General features: G+C 55.3%; 1 protein-coding gene across 2 annotated transcripts in view; it reads left to right on the plus strand.

Moving 5' to 3' along the window:
• Positions 1–14528, plus strand: part of UNC5B (unc-5 netrin receptor B) — a gene marked incomplete at its 5' end in the record, with an annotated part of 84597 nt that overhangs the window by 50165 nt on the left and 19904 nt on the right. For both annotated transcript variants that reach the window (XM_079701355.1, XM_079701356.1), the window contains one exon: positions 13671–13895. In XM_079701355.1, coding sequence (XP_079557481.1) covers positions 13671–13895 — 225 coding nt within the window. The remainder of the gene's footprint in view (positions 1–13670; positions 13896–14528) is intronic.

The raw sequence follows: 14528 nt of genomic DNA on the forward strand, positions 1-14528 counted from the left end.
CGGCACCAATGCTGCCATGTAATTCCTCTAGTTCCTCTTGAAAGGTCTCCAGCTGAATCATAGAAGTGCTCAAGGAAAGGAGCTGACCTGCATTAAGCACCATTATGTGTGCTAAGTGTTTTATATTTCTGTTGGGAGGCATGGGCGAGCAGTGGACCAGCGGCAGCACCTGGGAACTTGTTAGACGTGTACGTTCTCAAGCCCCGCCACAGACCTGCTAAGTGGAAACTTCTGGGTGGAGGCGGAGGTTTTACCGAGCCTCCAGCTAATCCTGGGACGTGCTGCAGTTTCAGAACCACGGGCATAGAGGTTAATGAGTATGGTCTTCGAGTCAGGGAGATTCAGATTGAAGTGCTGACAACCCTGTTCTGTGACCTTAGGCAAGTTACTTAACCTCTCTGTTTCTCAGTTTCCTTACCTGCAAATTGGGGATCAGAATAAGAGTACCTGTCCCGAAGGTTGTTGGGAGGATTCAGGTAGGTGACGTACTCCTAGTGATCTGCGCAGCGCCTGGGAGTGGGTTGGCCTATAAACAGTAGCTGTGTTGGCTAAAGGGAAAGATGGGCCTTTGTGGCCAGGGAAGCTCACAAATCCCAGCTGGAGTGCAGCCCCCCATCCAGTGCAACCAAGTAGGACTGAGGGCCCAGTTAGGAAAGGTAACCCCTCTCTCCCAGGCTGAGGAGTTGGGCGCGGCTGAGATGGACATCTCTTCCCCACCTGGCTGGTTCCTGTCTTTTTGCCTTCAGTGTCAACCAAAAAGACACATGAACTATGTGAGGCTGTTTCCTCCTCCACCCTTTCTCAGGGAAAGAGCAAAGGCATCGCCAGGGAAACCAGATTTGAGAATTATGGTCTGGAGACAGGGCAATCCCCAGCCCCTGGGCTCGTGGGGCGGGGAGCCCTCGACTGCATGCAGGTGGTCTTGCAGTTTCCAGGAGTGGGTCCTGGCTCTGGTCCTTGCCACCTGTGTGTTTTTGATGATTCCTTGGAGGCCTCTGGGGAGGTGTGTGCTGCTCTCCATGCCTTTCTCCCCAAGGGGAAGCTCCTGAGGCAAGGCAGAGTGCAGAACTGACAGCCCCACCTCCCTTACCCAGCCTCTGGGAGCCCCAGGTTCCTGGCAAAAACCTCTCCCCAACTGTCCCCAGGTCCCCCGAGATATCCACATGCTTTAGTGTCACGTCACACTTTGACACCTCCGGCCCCAACTCTGTGAGGTGGCCTACAGAGATGTTGTGCCCATTTTATGGATCAACAAGCTTGAGGCCCCAGGAAGTAAGCTGGTGGCCAGCCCAGGACTATTCTGGTGTTTTCTTTCCACAGAACCACGCCTCCATCCTTTCTCTTTTCCTCTCTCAGACTTCCTTATCCACCTTGAGACATCCCTGGAAGACAGTGACAAGTTGAGTGCCTGTTATGTCCAGGCTCAGAGACATGGGACCAGTCCCCTAAAGTGGCACAGTGGCAGAGCTGGGGTTGACCCAGGTCCTACTTACTTCTGAGCTGTGCTCTTATTCATGCTTTTTTTTCTGGCTCTTTCCTCCCCTCTGCCCTCACTGGGGCCCAGTCACCACCCCCCCCACAAGAGAAGAGCCCTTTCGTGGTGCACGTGGCCGTGACCTCACACCCTTCTTCTGGCTCTGAAGGCCGAGGTGAGCAGACCTAGCCCTGAGCCAAGGAGGACCAGCAATTACATCAGCAGGTGCAAACAAGCAGTCAGGGGCCGGCCCGGCATCCCATGGGGCTGGGGGTGGCGCTCCATCCGCCCCACTCAAGTCTGTTTCATTCCCTTCTTCCAGCTTGCATCAGCCTTTTGCAGCTCCATGTTATCACAGAGTGGGCTGGGCAGCAGCTGGAAAGCCGGGGCAGGGTGGGAGATGGGGAGTGGGGCACCTGGCCGGGACCTCAAACCCAGAGGGAGACCCTGGAGCTGTTGGTCGAGATGTCAGCCAGCGCTCCTGCCAGCCCAGCGAAAGTACGCCTACTGTTTCTCACTGCACAAAGCAATAATAAAAATTAGCAAATGCACAGGGCAGCCCAGCTGGCAAAACAGTTTCACACTTCTGACCTTGATGTTCCCAACAACCCTGGAGGGTGAAGCAAATCAAAGTGGCCCCATTTCCCAGAAGGGAAGATTGAGGTCCAGGGGGAAGTGGCTTACCTAAGGTCACCTCATGGGCCAGTGGCAGCACCAGTGTGCTTCAGCCTAAGAAATACGAGGGATTTTAGGAGCCTGAAGAATGAGAAATCCCTACAGTCGTCAAGGCAGAAGTAGTCAAAGCCTACTTCCTGGAGGAGGTGCACTGACTCCTTGATGGAGAAGGAGGGAGCTACAGACAAAGCTGTAGATTTATTTCTGCACCGATGGTGGCTCAGCAGGCAGAAGGACCATCACATGGCTGTGGGGCTAGACTGGAAGCAGACTGAGCATGAGTCTGGGAGTCAGGCTGTCTGGGTCCTTAACCTTGAATCTTCGTTGTGAGCTTCTTGTTGGTGGAACTGAAGCTTGGTTGTTGCTCTCCAGATCCTGCTATAGGCATGATCAAGGGGAAGCACTCAGAAAACGTTTGATGAATGAATGAAGGAATGGGGGTGAATCCCTGCCCTGTTTCCCTCAAGGTGCACCTGCGCGGCCACCTAGGCCTTCCCCTGGGCCAGTGCCACCTGTCTCCCCTCATCTCCACCCATGACAGCTCAGCTGCTCACCCAAGCTCAGGGCAAGGGTCTTCCCCACTGTTGGAACCAGAGAGAGGCAAGGGCAAGAGTGTTGGGCTGAGTGCCCGGATGCCCACATTCCAGTCCTAGCTTTGCTTCCAACCCTCTGTGTGACCTGAGACCAGTTACTCCCTACCTCTGGTCCGCAGGGTATTCCTGGGAGCCTAGTCTGCAAGGTCTGCCTTCCCTGGGGCCCATGGAGCCTTAGGGCTGGTGCCGGCCTTGTGGAAGAGGCAGAGCTGAGTGTGGAGGAAGGCCAGAGACGATGTCACCTTCTTCCCTTGCCTCCAGGGCCCCAAACAGGAACCCAAGCGGGTTCCAGGTTCAGAAAAGTACAAGAGACCCCCACAGAGCCCCTCTCACCCCCCGCCACTGCCAGGTGCTCTCAGATTTCTCTTTCTCTGTCCTTCCTGCTGTGACTCTCCACCTCTCTGTTCACCTCTCCCAGTTTGTCCCATGGCCCATTTCACAGGTTGACAAAGGCCAGAGTCCGGGCACCCCTCTTCCCCTCTCCCTGTTGTGATTCTCTTTATGCCAATGTGATGCCAAGATACCAGGGGTACTGCAGCCACCGACCGGCTGTTTGCACTGGAACAAGGCATTGCTCCTCTCTGGCTTCAGGATCCCCCTCTGGAAGTGAAGGGCTTGGACTTAGTTCTAAGGGCCCCACAGCCCAGGGTCTGAGCCCCCTCCTGGTGCCTGCCAGGGGGCCCACACCAGCGCTGCAGTGGGGTCTGGCCAGGTGTGGTGACGGTGCTGACGGCAGCTCGCAACGATCGCACAGGTTTTCCACTTTGCAGTGTGTTGGCAGCCAGCTCCCCTTTGCGAGGAGGGGTGGCTCAACCCTAGAGCATGACGCTGGGAAGGCAGGGGAAGTTTATGCCTCCGGGCGCTCTAAGAACAGCCCTGACCCTGAACTTCCCAGGGCGGCCTGGGAACACCTCACCTGGAAGGGCAGCGGGGACGTAACTCGTCAGGCAGCCCCTGGGCCAGAGGCTGTACCCATGGGCATTTTGACTTTTCTGGGAGACAGGGATAGGACACTGGCATCTTTCTGCCCTGCGCCCAAATGTGCAAAGAGATCCTGATGTCATTGCCTAGCGGCTCCCACACCAGCTCTGCACCCTGCGGCTCCTCCAACAACCCAGAACGCTATGCAGGAGCAGTCAGCCCAGCTGGCATGTGCCCCTGTGACGTGTGTGACTGTGAGAGAGGGAGAGGGAGATGCCTGGTGCACACTCTGTAGTTTAAAAGTCCTCAGTTAACAACCTTGAAAGAAAGCATAGGATACACAGACTGTGTCTGGCAAGACCCAGTAAGTAACAAAATATGTGCACATCTAAAAAATGTCAAGACCAATGTCCAGTGTTAATTCTGGTCACCTGGGGGTGGGAATGGGTGATTTTTATCGTCATCCTCATTTTTTCCTAAATTGTTATCAAAAGAGGTCAAGAAAAAAATGTAGTTTCACTAGAAAGAAAAGGAGGATTTTAAAAATAAAGTCCTCACTCCCCCTGGAGTCTAGAGGCCAGTTTCTTTTACTCGCTCTGCTGCTCAGGTGCTTTGTGATCTAAGGCTAGCCCACCCCTTCTCTGGTCTCCATCCTAGAGGACAGTAATTAGATGGACCCTGAGGTTCCATCCGTTGGTGGCATCCTACAGGATGGGGTTTCCAAAGCGACTGGTTCCCATGGCCCAGGTCAGCCCAACCTATGCCCACCTCCTCTGGCTGCTCCCTCCCACCCCCACCTGCCACCCCCGGTGTTTCCAGAGAGGCTGGGCGGCACAGATGGAGAAAGTCTTGTGTCCTCAGTGGGCCCAGCTAAACGAGCAAACAGGATTTCCAGGCTCTCAAGGAGCTTGCCTTCCAGAGGGTAGACCTGTCCAGACAGACATCAAACAATCAGGTACATGGAGATGGTAATTCCAGAGAGAGATGAACACTGTCAAGAAAAGCAAACAAACCAGGACAATGTGAAGATAGCATCAAGGATGGTGAATTTACGCTGGGTGGTCAGGGAGGGCCTCGCGGGGGAGGTGGCACTGGTATTTGAGCTGAGATCTCAGTGACAGAGAGTCAGCCCAGGAATATCAGGAGACGGGCGGGGAGGGGTGTATTTCAGAAGGAGAGAGCAGCGAAGGCCCTGGTGTGAGAATAAACCAGGCATGTACAAGGGCAGGAAACACACCTGGGTGGCCTGGAGCCTCTGAAGTCTGGGGGTTCGGTGGTGGCTCGGACTTCATTCCAGTTGCAAATGGAAGCCATTGGAGGGTGTGGGCAAGGAGTGATTTTTTGTATTTTACAAGATCACCCCAGCTGTTGTGAGGAGAGTGCATTTGAGGGGGCAAGAGAGGAAGAAGGGAGCACAGTGAGGGGGTTCTGGGCCGGGCGCCGTGGGCTTGGAGACGGTAGGAGGTGGTGGTGGGCAGTCATGGAGTTTGAAGCACATCTTGAAGGTTTACCTGGCAGCATCCGGGTTCGTCAGCATCATGGGTTGGATGCAGGGGAGGGAAAGGGGTGTCTCCCCATGTGGGGACCTAAGCTATTGGGTGTTTGGTGGAGTCTGATATTGCAACTCAAGCTCACCCCATCCCAACTCTGGATGGGGGAGAGATGACCAAATAAAACAGCAGGTGTCCCACAGGCCAGAGTCACTGCCATTGCCTTAAAGTTGACATCAGCAGCCCTAAGAAAGGAGCCACTGTCCCAGCCTGGTTGGGGCTCTCTGGGTGTCCAGGGGGGTTGGTTGTGGATTGTGACCTTGAGCAGGGCTTAGGTGGGTCTGCTGGTGTGAGCATGTGTGTCTGAGTGTGACGTCTTAGGGGCTGCACCAGGCTACCAGCGGGCCCTCCCCAGGCTAGGATGAATCTCTGTTTGGCTGGGGCATCCCGTACAAGTCCAAGACTTGTCAGGCCCACAGAGGAAGGGGGGCCAAGTGCTGGGGTCGGGAAGCTGAGACCCTCTTCCCCTTCAGCAATCTAGCGAACTCTGGAGAGACTTCATTTGTTCATCTGCAAAATGGGCAAAACAATAGCTGCCACCTGCTGGTCCCTCAGGAGCATCGTGGGCCAAAGGAGGCCTTGTGCTTTGATGGGAAGAGCTTTGTTTCTTGGTAGCTGAGAGCCTGAGCATGTCTTTTCACTTCTTTGAGCCCCAGGTTCCTCATCTGTGAAGTGGAATGCCTACTTCACAGGATTTTTATATTGTCGATGATGTTTATTATCACATTGCGTGCTGGATAAATGGTTATTATCTGGAGGGTGATGGATGAGAGGGTTTTGCGTTCCTTGTCTAAGAGAAGAAGAGGAAGCAGAATGCCCCCTCCTCAGGGCCCAGACCTCCAGGCACAGTGAATAGGACTTGGAAGGGGAACAAAAAATTGGCCCTAGAGGGACCGAGGCCCAGGCCGAGGGAACCCAGTGGCCAGAGGAAGGGTCTGAAGGGAGGGTCTGGGCCCGTGGGAATACAGCTTCCCCAAGTACCACTGAGAGTCTACGGATAGACCCAGGAGCTATAGTGTCCTCTCTCTGTTTTGTAAGCAGTGTGGCCCCTAGACAGTGGGGCCCGGGCTCTGCACCTGCCCTGGGGCCTTGTCCCCAGCCTCGCATCAGATCCTTCACTTGTCCCAAGTCCTTCCAGGGGAAAGATTTCTCAGCGTCAGCCAGACACCCCTTCAGGATGCAGGCTCCTGCCCCAGCTGGCCATCTTGGTTGAGGCTGTTTCCTGTGGCCAGCAGAGGAAGTGACATCATGGGCATGGGCAGGTCTGCAGAGGGTATGGGAAAAGGGCTGTGCAAGGGGCCTCCTTTGTTAGGAAGGAGGCCCCCCAAGCCCACCAACCCCCATTTGTCATCAGTAACGGCCATTGTAACCACCTCTGAGGGGGCCCCAGCCTGAACTCCACAGCCGCCAGAAGCCAGGGCCAGATGGAAGAAGGGCTTTGTGTCCAGGGAGGGGTCCTTCCATGTGGGGTTTGTGTGTTTTTAAAACATAATAATAAGCGGGGGCTCCTCTCCCCGCTCTCTCCCCACTCCCCACTGAGCACATCCACCTCACGGTGAATGGAAGAGATTTTCCATGCAGTGGGAGGTCAAGTCTGGCGAGAATTAGCCGGTGTCCAGGGGCTAGACTGTGATTGCGGATGATAAATGTGCCCAGCGTGGGGCGTTTCTCTCTCCCTCACCTCCCGCCTGCCCCCCATCCTCCCCTCCCAGGCCTGCTCCTCAGTGTGGGCACCGCCTCGCACCAGCCAGCCCTGCTCATCTACAGATGCCCACCCCCTGCAGTTGAGCCCAGGGTGGGGGGTGACCCAGGCCTGGCCTTGTCACCCACCTGGGGACAAAAACCAAGGGGCAGGGGTATCGAGGCCTTCTCTACTAAACCACTGCAGCCTCTGAGGTCTCTGCCCTAGTGGCCGGGGGTGGACCTGGCTGAGATGGATGGTAGTGAGTTTCCATCCCAGGCATGGGAAAATACAGAGCCCAAGCTTTTACCCATAGCCATGCCATGCTGTGCTGTCTCCCACCTCAGCCGTGAACCAGAAATGGGGCTCCGGTCCAGCTTGGCTGTTAGTTTGCTGTGTGATGTTGCATTGGTCACTTCCCCTCTCTGAGCTGGTAGAACAGGGTTCCAGGTGCCTCTGCACTCGACTTGCTGTGCTTCTGGCCTACAGGGGCTCAGGTGTCTATAGGCCGAGGAGGCTGCCCAGTGCGGGGTTTCAGGACTCCCCACACACAGCTCAGCCGGTGAAGCTTTCCTGCCTGGTGCCTCTCCCTGGGGCATGGGCTCTACCCAGTTAACAGGGCACATTTGCATCTGTTTTCTCAGCTGACCTTCACAACAACACCTCAAAATTGACAGGGCAGTACCTATTAGCCCCTTTTTCATAGATGGGGAAACTGAGGCCCTCTCAAGGTCTCAGTGGCAGAGTGAGGATTTGAATTTGAACTGGTCTGCTGGCTCTCAGGCCAGCCCATTCCACCATGCGCCAGTCCAGTCTGGACCCCAGGCTCAGGGTCACCATAAGGGAATCACAACCCCTCTGGCCTCCCCTAGCAACCAGTGACAGTCTCCCATCCAGGGATGTCTGAGCGCTGTAGTTTTAGTCTCCCCCTCCTCTCAGGGGTAGTTCTGGGAAATATGGTTTCTTTACCTTTGTCCTGATCCCACTTCCTTCATCTCCAAGGCCCCTGGCTTCTGCTTATTCTAGTGGCTTAGATTCTGGTACGTCTTAAATAAGCCCGTGACCTTGACTTCCACCCCATCAGGACATCCCACCTGCCAGGTGTGTCTCCGCACTAGGCACTGCCCAGGCCCAGCCCCTGGGAAGGAGCGCGCGGCCTGGCACGGGTCCTGCTGTCGGGTGGCGACCGGGCTCAGACTCCTCGCTCTGTCTTGCAAGCTCCACTCCCGTCCCAGGGGACGGGTACTCTGTCCTGGACCCCATGGGGGACACCAAGAACCATGTGGTGTGCTCCCTGCTTTCTAGAAGCAGCCACCCACAACTGCCAAGGAGCCTTCGAGCTGCCAGAAGCAGGGAGGCGCCACCAGACCCCCACCCTGGTCACCTCCCCTCCCTACATTTTAAGCGGATTGTGAGCAACATGGAACTTGCCCATGAGGAAGCCAGGTGTTGAGGAGATGCCAAACGGTGTCTTGTGAATATTTGAGAGAAAGGCTAGACAGCCAGGGCGGGCAGACTGCAACCTTCAGAGGCTGGGACGCTGTCGTGGGGAAGAGGAAGCACACTGTTTTGTGTAACCTCAGAGGCTGAAATTATAGCGATGGCTGGAGCCTCCGACAGCAAATTTCAGCAGAAAGTAAGGAAAGCTTTTCTGTTAGATCTGTCTAAAGGAGAGCCTGGCTGAGAAAGGCAGTGGTGAGCTCCCTATCCCTGGAGGTATGTGAGTCAAGGTTGGATACGGAGTTGATGGGCATGGGGATGTTGTACGAGATGGCCCTTGCAGTAACCTTTATCCCTGTGATTCAGTGCATCCAAGTGAGCCCCGCTGACAAGACACCCCATACAGGCAGGAATAGGTAAATGAGAAGCGAGGGTTTGAATGGTGCCCACCAGAGAGACTCCAGTGGTCATTTTCATCCAAGGCCGGGGTGGGTGGGCTGCGGCATGGTTGGCAGAGCCCAACAGCAAATAGTTCCTCCTCCGTCCTCCCAGCCCGCCCCCAGCGCTGTGCCTTAGGATCCCATTAGGTGCTGGGTCTTTGCTCCAGGAATAACACTGTCAAGAAAGGTGACCCCACTTTAAGCAAATTTGCTTCGTGCAGAAAAACTTTACCCAACAGCGCCCTGTCCTACATGAAGAGATTCCCCATCAGGCATCTTCAAATCTCAAAGTGTGAGAACCATAGTGGGGCTCAAGAGATGGACTCTGCTAACTTCCCGATTTGACAGATGGAGGCCCCGAGGCCTGAGAGGAAGGCCACACAGCAGTGCCCGTCCCCAGCTGGGGTGAAAACCCAGGGCTCCTGACTTCAGTGGTTCTTTCCCTATGTTTGACCATCTTTAGTTACATCTGTGCAGGGATGTGTTCTCTTTCATACCTTCATTTTGGATTAGCTAGGCCATTCATGTATGCAGCTGTAAAGGCAGGTTGCATTTTTGCAACTATAGTTTCAAATGAATTCTGCTATTGGAAAACCACACTTTATGTGGGCCATTTTCCCACCAGGGGGAAATTCATATCTGGCCTGGCAGTGGCAAAGACTCCTCCTCCTAGGGGACCTCTTCCTAGGTGTTTTATTCTCCTCTGTGAAGATGGGGCAGTGGGGAGAGCAGTAGTGAAGCCAGGGAGACAGGTGACCGAGGGATACGGCTCCAAGCCTGGCTTCCTCCCGCTGATCAGGTGACCTCAGGCAAGTCCCTTGGTGCCCCATGTCTTCATCTGTAACATGGGAAGATAATGCTCACCTTGGGGGTTGTGGGGAGTAAATTAGATGAACTATTTGAAGCATCTGGCAAATAGTGGACATAAATGCCAATTCCCAGTTCACAAGTCAGATTCAGGTTTCTACCTATCTGGATGTGCTCCCCAGCTCTGCTACATACTAGCTTTATAGCCCTGTATCAGCACTTAAAGTCTCTTGGTCTCAGTTTCCTCATCTGTAGTATGGGGTTAATAATAGTACCTAACTTATAGAGATGTGGTTCCCAAAGGGATGTGGTTCCCAAACTGTGTGCCCAGGCACCCTAGGATGCTACAGGGGGTGCTGTGGGATATTTTTAATCTCCATGGAAACACAGCAATACTGGACAGCTGCCAGATACCGCAACAACTACTAGCTCAAGATAGCTTACAATTTCAGCGTCACACACACTTCTTTCCTTTAGATGGCACCATACCTTTGCAAAGCTGGGAATTTGGCATTTGGGAGTACTCTGAGACAAACTGTGAGCGTAGCAATGTCCACTATGATTCCAAGACATCCCCATTATAAGTCACTGTGGCTATATAGGAATGGAATACAAATATTACCTTTCTTTCAATTTACGTGAGTTATTTTTTCTAATGGATACTAAGTTGTTAGGATATACACACACACACACCCACACACATAAGCTGGTTGGGTCTAACTACTTAATAAACAAAACCACTAGGAATTTCTTTTGGCCTTGGGGTAAAATTACTGGGTAAAAATTACCAAGACATTAAAGACCAAAAAAGTTTGGGAACCTCTGTTCAAGGATTGCCGCAGGGCTCAGTGAGTTAATATAAAATAACCCTCTGAAGGCCTCTGGCAGAGGGAGCACCCAGGAACCCCCAACTTCATGATTCTTCCTCCTCCAAGCTGGAGAGGGAAGGCTCAGGTGGTCCCCCTCCAGGACACCTGAAGAACCTTCCTCAGCTGCTAAGGCCCAAGCCAGGGCCAAGGAGGAGGGGACATGTCCACCAGTCAGGGCAGGGGCCCAACTCAGTCACTACCCAGGCCCTGGCAGCACCTCCCACACACCTTTAATTTGTGTTCACTGAGCACCTACTGTGTGCCGGCCAGCACGTAGTCCATGGTGGTCCCTGTGGGGAGGAATCTCAGGTCGGCTCTTGCTGCTGCTTCCTTGTTTCCTGCAGGACGTCTGGGGGATGGGGATGTGGGCAAGCGGGCAGTGGCTGCATAGAGAGCCACCCAGCACTGCCCTGAATGACAGGGAGGCAGTGATGAGGACGCCCAGCCGTCCTCCTGCCAAGACCAGGGCTGAGTCTTCATGCCAGGGCTGAGAGGAGGGGTGGGGTGGCAGGGTGGGGCACGGGGCCGCCAAGACTCGGGCCTGCTGCCCTAATGGATGTCTAATGTTGACTTTCCTCAGTCGAGTCTCCGCCTGCTTTGTAAATGAGCCACATTAGGGTTATAAAACAAAGTCATAAATGCAGCCCACAGTGCCACAGAGAGCAAGGCGGCCGTCACCTGGAGGCTGTGTGGTTAGAAGGTAGGGCAAGCCTGCAGCTGCATCCATGGGTTCCCATATACCTGCTCTCATGGCCACCACCCCCAGAGGGGGGTCCAGTCCCCCCATTTCACAGATGAGGTGCCTGAGGCCAGTCACGACTGGTTCACACCCTGGGGTGCCTGAGTCTGAAGCCTGAGCCCTGCCCTACACTCCTCAGGCCTGAGACTGAAGCAGGGATGCTGGTGGTGGGAGGTGGGCCTGGAGTCCTCTTGGCTCCACCCTGCTTTCCCTAGAACTGCCTGCCTGGCGGGAGGGCCACAGTGAGCAGCTCTCAGGCCACCGGGAGACCCATGTCCAACTCCCTGGGCACTGTGTCATCTCGCCATCAACCGCCCACATTCCCAGACCCTAGCGGCTGCCAGTTTACCTGCAGAGAAGTTGTCTCCCTGTCTGGCAGAGGAAAGCAGGTGTTTGGGAGCCCTGGCCTGGCCTCGGGAATCCTCGGTACTGTTCTTAGTTTAGATGCCCACTAACCAGGTGACCTTGCATCAATTTGATGGACTTCAATTTCCCCAGCTTTGAAACACGAAAAACAGTCCCGGCCTTGCTGGCCCTTTGATGAGCGAGCCCTCATAATTGCAGAGACCCGGCCAGTGTCAGGGTCTATTAGGAATCTCGGGTATGGGGACACCCACAGTGTTATGGAGCTGCTCCAAAGATAGGCAGTGTGGAGCCCTGGGCAACACTGAAGTCTGGTTTCTTGGGTTCAAACCTTGGTTCTGCCTCTTGCCAGCTGTGTGACCTTGGGCAAGTTGCTTAACTGCTCCGAGCCTCAGCTTCCCCATCAGTAAACTGGGGACCAGTATAATATACCTTACAAAGTTGTTGCAAGAATTAGGTAAGTTAACTATGTAAATGGAAACATAGCAGTTAATTCCAGGGAAGCATTAGTTGCTATTTTGATGCAGCAATTTGTACCTAGGCTCCTCCTAGGCACTCATGCATGTTTATCTCATATGATCCTCAAAAGATCCCAGAGAGAGGAAGAGTGCTCACTTCCCAGCCCTCTTCAGAGACAAAGTAACGAGGTCGGAGTTAAGGGCTCTCCATGGGTCACAGGGAACATGCTGAATTCATCCTCTTTCTTGCTGGCTTCCCCTTCGGTCCCCCAGGTCACGCACACATACCCCACCCACAGCCCAGAGCTTGGAGCCAGTGACAAGCCATGCATTTTCTCAGAGCCTCCGTCTTAGCAGAAGCTGTGATCCACAAGGAGATGATACTGATAAAGCATGTTAGGCACGTTTTGTTCATTCTACTCTTGAAGAACCATGTGTCCCTTTGGCCCCTCTGCCCAAAGGGGGGCTCCCGAGGGCAGAGCGTGTCTCACCCGTGGCCTCCTGGGGCCCCAGCTCCACTTGATGGACTGGAGCTCTGAGACAGTGACAGGACTGCGGCAGGCTGGCGAGGGGCTGGGCAGGCACATGCACCCCTGCAGCTTAATTCGTTGTTTCCTCGGGAGCAGTTAGCAGAGGAGGACAAGCCCCCTGCCGCTTGTCCCCAGCCACCTGATTGTTTGGGGCTTGGCATTGGAAAGTCAATTTTCCTACATGGATTGTAAACCAGTAGCCTGGCCCAGCCTGGTTCCCTCCCTCCCCACACTGGTGGTGGCCAGGCCCCTCTCCCTTCCTGTTTGTCTCACCTCCCGAGGTGCTGTTCTTTCCAGGGAGCCGGGCGGGGCCAGGGTTTCCATCTGGCCCCTTTGCAGGAGGAGATGGCCACCTGCACAGCCTCACTGCCTTCCCAGCCTCCCGAGTGCCCTCATCCATAAGGCCGAGGGTGTGGATTTGGCTGAAGTGGGAAAGGCTAAGGGGGTGGATCAGAGCCACAGACCAGAGGAAGGGAGGGTCTGGGGGGAGGCTACAGGGAAGGTGGTCTCCCCTGCATGCTGCTGCCTGCCGTGGGCTTCCTGGAGGAGGCAGCACTCTGGGAACAAGCACCAGGGAGCCCAGGCCTGATGCTGCCACCCCACCTCAGCCCACCCTTGCCCCTGTGGGCCCTGACTTGTCTCCCTGCTTCCATCAGCCTGGCTGGCTGGGGCTGCACAGGGCAGCTGTGGCTTCGGGGCAGAGCTGGCCTGGTTTGAGCTCCAGCCTCAGGCCCATTTCCAGCTCTTCACATACTGTGGTATCGCCGTGGGAAACTGGAGGGAGGCCGGGGAGGGCCGTTGAGGAGGGCTGGACTCTGACAGGTCACCTCACCTCCCTGGGCCACCCTGGCTCCTCCATCTGTAAAAAAGGAGAATCACACAGCATCACAGGGCTGGGACTGGCTCCAAAACACAGCCTCTTAAAAGCAGGTCACAGTGGGGAAACCGAGGCCACAGGAGTGTCAGACCTCGCCCAGGCCACAGAGTGCGTCCCAGCAGGTCTCCTCCAGCTGCCTACCCTTCCTCCTCCCCCGGCCTCCTCTCTCTGCCACAGCCCCCAGGGGTTGGAGGGGACCCGGGCCTCCCAGCCTGTGGCCTCACGGAGCCCTCCCACCCTCCACCCTCTGCAGGCACTGATTCTGGCAGCGAGGTGCTCCCAGACTCCTTCCCGTCGGCGCCGGCAGAGCCGCTGCCCCACTTCCTGCGGGAGCCGCAGGACGCCTACATCGTGAAGAACAAGCCGGTGGAGCTGCGCTGCCGTGCCTTCCCTGCCACGCAGATCTACTTCAAGTGCAACGGCGAGTGGGTCAGCCAGAACGACCACGTCACGCAGGAGAGCCTGGACGAGGCCACCGGTGAGCCCACCCCACTCGCCGGGCACCCCCGGGTCACCCCAGACCCAGAGGGTCCTGGGCCTGGCTCCACCCTGGCTCCACGTGAGACCTCATACAGCCACGGCGCCCCCAGGCCTCAGTGTCCCCTCTGAGGTTCACCCTGGACCAGTATTTCCCCAAGGCTTGGCGCTTGCCCTGTCTGACTAGGTGACCAGGTGAAATAGCACCAAATCCCTTGCTGAGAGCTAGCTCCCTTTTCCAGTTTCCTTCCGTCCTCGGCTTACATTAGAGAGCAGGTCCAGTTGGGGACTAGGGCTCTTCCCCACTCCCCCAGCACCTGCTGTGCTCCCTGTTTAAGGAAGAGGAGCCGGCTCTGTCTTGCAGCCCTGCCCCCAACACCCAACCAGAATTCTAGACCATTGCTAGTTCCACAGGTCCTCTGTGTTGGTGAGAAGTGATACTGTTTTTGTTCACAATAATGATGCAACGCTTCCTTCATAGAAATCAGTTGGCTTCGGTTTTTTTAAAAAAGGCCTGTAATATTAAGTAAATAATCATAGAGGTGGTGCTAGGATGTAGCCCAAGTCCTGCAGGAGAGGAGAGTGGCAGAAACGTGGGAAACTAGGAGGAAGCGTGGGATGTGTGCAGGTCCCT

Source organism: Hyperoodon ampullatus, assembly GCF_949752795.1.
Source record: "Hyperoodon ampullatus genome assembly, chromosome: 1".
Classification (NCBI taxonomy): Eukaryota; Metazoa; Chordata; class Mammalia; order Artiodactyla; family Ziphiidae; genus Hyperoodon; species Hyperoodon ampullatus.